Source organism: Habropoda laboriosa, unplaced genomic scaffold, assembly GCF_001263275.1.
Source record: "Habropoda laboriosa isolate 0110345459 unplaced genomic scaffold, ASM126327v1 scaffold648, whole genome shotgun sequence".
Taxonomy (NCBI): domain Eukaryota; kingdom Metazoa; phylum Arthropoda; class Insecta; order Hymenoptera; family Apidae; genus Habropoda; species Habropoda laboriosa.
The window spans coordinates 1188286-1191451 of NW_017100857.1; the positions used below are offsets into that span (position 1 = coordinate 1188286).

At 27.0% G+C, this 3166-nt stretch overlaps 4 protein-coding genes across 4 annotated transcripts in view; 2 read left to right on the plus strand and 2 right to left on the minus strand.

The window, feature by feature from the left end:
* The window catches only part of LOC108577374 (growth hormone-regulated TBC protein 1-A), a 1927-nt gene extending 1747 nt beyond the window's left edge, over positions 1 to 180 (plus strand). The window contains exon 7 of the mRNA XM_017940513.1: positions 1 to 180. This exon is cut by the window's left edge and continues 6 nt beyond it. Within this exon, the coding sequence (XP_017796002.1) occupies positions 1 to 102 (102 nt within the window). The 3' untranslated portion in view covers positions 103 to 180.
* A 339-nt stretch (positions 181 to 519) lies between these two features.
* LOC108577418 (mitochondrial import inner membrane translocase subunit TIM14) lies at positions 520 to 1445 on the minus strand. Its single transcript, XM_017940564.1, has 3 exons — positions 1372 to 1445; positions 815 to 949; positions 520 to 747 (listed from the first exon to the last, which is right to left on the minus strand). The coding sequence occupies exons 1-3, from the start codon at positions 1372 to 1374 to the stop codon at positions 535 to 537; spliced, it is 351 nt and encodes a 116-aa protein (XP_017796053.1). The 5' UTR covers positions 1375 to 1445; the 3' UTR covers positions 520 to 534.
* Positions 1446 to 1632: 187 nt separating this feature from the next.
* Positions 1633 to 2038, minus strand: LOC108577438 (dynein light chain 4, axonemal-like). Its single transcript, XM_017940582.1, has 2 exons — positions 1973 to 2038; positions 1633 to 1890 (listed from the first exon to the last, which is right to left on the minus strand). The coding sequence occupies exons 1-2, from the start codon at positions 2036 to 2038 to the stop codon at positions 1633 to 1635; spliced, it is 324 nt and encodes a 107-aa protein (XP_017796071.1).
* Positions 2039 to 3011: 973 nt separating this feature from the next.
* Positions 3012 to 3166, plus strand: part of LOC108577431 (histone acetyltransferase type B catalytic subunit) — a 1816-nt gene continuing 1661 nt past the window's right edge. Inside the window, exon 1 of the mRNA XM_017940576.1 lies at positions 3012 to 3160. Coding sequence (XP_017796065.1) covers positions 3012 to 3160 — 149 coding nt within the window. The remainder of the gene's footprint in view (positions 3161 to 3166) is intronic.

The following is a 3166-nucleotide window of genomic DNA, read 5'->3' on the forward strand; positions in this document are numbered from 1 at the left end:
TTTAAAGTACCTGGATCACTGCCTGGTAGCACAATTCTTAAGCTAAGAACAAAAATATCACGACAACGTGCGGAACAAAATGAAAACAAATTAGGACGATAGTACTAATAATGAGACTTTACCTACTGAAAGATTCTAGTCAATATACTGTTTTATTGTAATTCTTGAGAAACGAACATGCTGTGTAAGATTGTATTATACTGTTACTTCTACAGTGTTCCTGTAAATATAAATTTAGTATGAGAACAAAAATAATACACCAATAATCTATTATATAAGATTGTAATATATTGGTTATATTAAGATCATGTGTTAAGTATTTTTATTAAAACAATTTTTAGCTCAGTCAGTATTGAAATTAAAGCAACCATTAATGTATAAATAACTTTATTAAGAGTTAAATAAAATATAGAATCATTATGTTATTAAATATGTACATAGAGGTTTACTTATTCGAATTAACTTTACAAGCCTATGTGTAACATGAATTTCATGTGAAATACATTTATCTATATTTAACTATTCACATTTCAATCATTTTTCTAATAGATCTTTTGCTTCATTAATTTTTGCTGCAATATATGGGGATCCACCTCGATCTGGATGATTCACAGACATAATTTTTTTAAACTGTTGCTTTACTTTTGTTTTATTTGCACTTGGTGATACATCTAATATTAAACTAGCTTCACGTCGAGTCATTTTAGATTCAAAACCTCCTCTGTAATATTTACTATTTGCTAGTGTCTAAAATTATATATTATGTTAAATTAATTTTAACAATCATATAACTTATGAATTTTGTATATCTTACCTGTGAATCCAGTTTTGGTATATTTTTGTAAGCTTCTGCCATTGTTTGAGATAGATGTGGCATTCTTCTTAATAAATAACGTCCAGTAAAACCTACTGCAGCAAGGCCTATGCCTGCTACAATAAGTGTACTAGCCTGTAAACATTAGAAACACTAAAAACATGTCCCATAAATTCCGTTTTTTAATCATAAATACCATAATGGAATAAAACACTTATTATTTGAAGATTTTGCTACTAATTTAATTATTTTTATTTAAATAATTACACGTATCCTCAATCTCATTGTTATGCATTATAATATTAAAATATGTTTCCTCATTCCTTTCTTTTTTTCATGAATATCAACATTCATAAAGTCATAATTATTTTTTCACTGTGATGAAACTGTGATGAAATCACGTGCATGTATATACACAAATTCTCGATATTCTGCGTATAATGATAACTCACAAAACGTTTTTAATTTAATGAGAAACAAACAAGAGTCAATTTACAATTATAAATTTCAGTATGATGTAAACTATTTCACAATTGTTACTTTCAATTTAATCTTACCATTTTACTAAAATTGTCAAAAACAATGCGGCACCGTTCGCAGATAATTTAACATTAAATAAAAATATACTTCGGTCATTGAAAAAATAGTATAAAAGACGATCGACTATATTAATTACAAACAATTGAGCAACAACAGCGCTTCAGTGTGAATTCAGTTTTATATTCATGCGTGTTTACCCTTTCTATATATAAATGTTATTTGAACTGACATTTTGCGTAAAATGTAAAATACAATATATTGAAATTTTAATATTTTTGTCAAAAACTTGAAACTGTTCTCCATACAAGAATAGCGATGTTACCAGCATTGAACATGTACAACAACGATTTTTCTTGATACGTAACTGCACAAGCATATGATTCTCCGAGGACTACATGAAATGGACCGCCGAATCTTTTATCTAAATGTTCTTTAATATTTCGAGCCGCAAGTTCATGATTATCGGTATATTTTTCCGTAGCAGTAACGCAGAGTTCCATAGCTTCTTGTTTCATTTCTTCTCGCATATCGCTATACTGTTAAAATTTTAACTAAGTGGTAATATTATCAAAACTGTAAATTTTATATAATGTTAGCAACATTAATTAAAATTAATACCTTGCATAAGGAATACGTATGAAATATTAAAGGTTCTGCCGTCTTTCTCACCTCACCTGCAGACATAATTATTCAGTAAACTTATTTTGATATAATGAACATAAAGAAGTAAAACACAAATGCATAGCCAATAAATTTCATTTGTTATTTTATATAATTGACAAAATATAAAGAAATAATGTAGATAGAGAGTTGATATGGTTGAGTTCAATTTTATGTGTTTCTATTCATAATAATACAAAATTTAATCATGAAAAATGTTGACATATATACATATATATTTAAAAAAATATATCACTAAAATTGTTTAAGTTAATGTAATCTTAAAGTCTTTAAAATTTAAAAGGGTCGTATATGAAATGGACAGGGTACCCTTTTAGAAAGAACCAATAGCTTACTTGAATGCAGGATACAGAGTCCAGTCACTTCTTAGTCTTTTGAAGGGTTGTTACTAGCTTAAGTAACCGCTTTATTTTTGGCGCGAAGTTGTTTTATAGTTATATTTAAAGAAAAGGAACAGAAAGTAGTGTCTATTGAAAAATTATACACGTTTACCAAAAAGAGGTATAATGTTGTAATAATGTTATACGTGATGTCATAAAGTCTCGATAATTTTTTAAACGAACAAACACGAAAACTATATGACACATATGAATAAATATGAATTTAAAAAGCTGTGTAACAAAATTTAATTTATCGTTGACTGAATAACATATTTAATCTATTTTACAGTGATAAATACATTTTACTTAATGATTTGTTAAATTTTAAGACACTATATAACCTATGAATGTTGTTCAGTGGTTCCTACTAATCAAGGTCAAATTTATGTAATTAAAAAGACATTATGCATATATTGGAAATATTTTTTGTATAGTATAAACTTAACAATTAAATATTTAAAAATTTAAAGTTAAACAACCGTCTATATATTTATGAAAAGTTTAATTTTGTTTATAATAAATTGGTTGTTGATATGTTTATAATTTCTTATTATTTACAGATTAATCAGTGTTGTCTATTTTATCATTAGAGTAATATGGAAGATCCAGCTGCTGCACGCTTAAAAAGTTTGGTAGTAAGTAGTAATGAAGCTTTGGAATTTAAATTAGTACGCTCTGCAGAAGACTTAGAAGATGAAGAAACTACATTTAAACCAGAACTGTCTCACCAAGTGTTTGGAGACAGGTTTGT

Excerpts from the sequence above, each read along its gene's own strand:
- LOC108577418 (XM_017940564.1), bottom strand. Across the intron at positions 748-814 it reads TACCAAAACTGGATTCACAG|ACACTAGCAAATAGTAAATA; the intron begins GTAAGATATACA and ends ATATAATTTTAG.
- LOC108577438 (XM_017940582.1), bottom strand. The coding sequence starts at position 2,038 with ATGTCTGCAGGTGAGGTGAGAAAGACGGCAGAACCTTTAATATTTCAT. Across the intron at positions 1,891-1,972 it reads ATACGTATTCCTTATGCAAG|TATAGCGATATGCGAGAAGA; the intron begins GTATTAATTTTA and ends AAATTTTAACAG.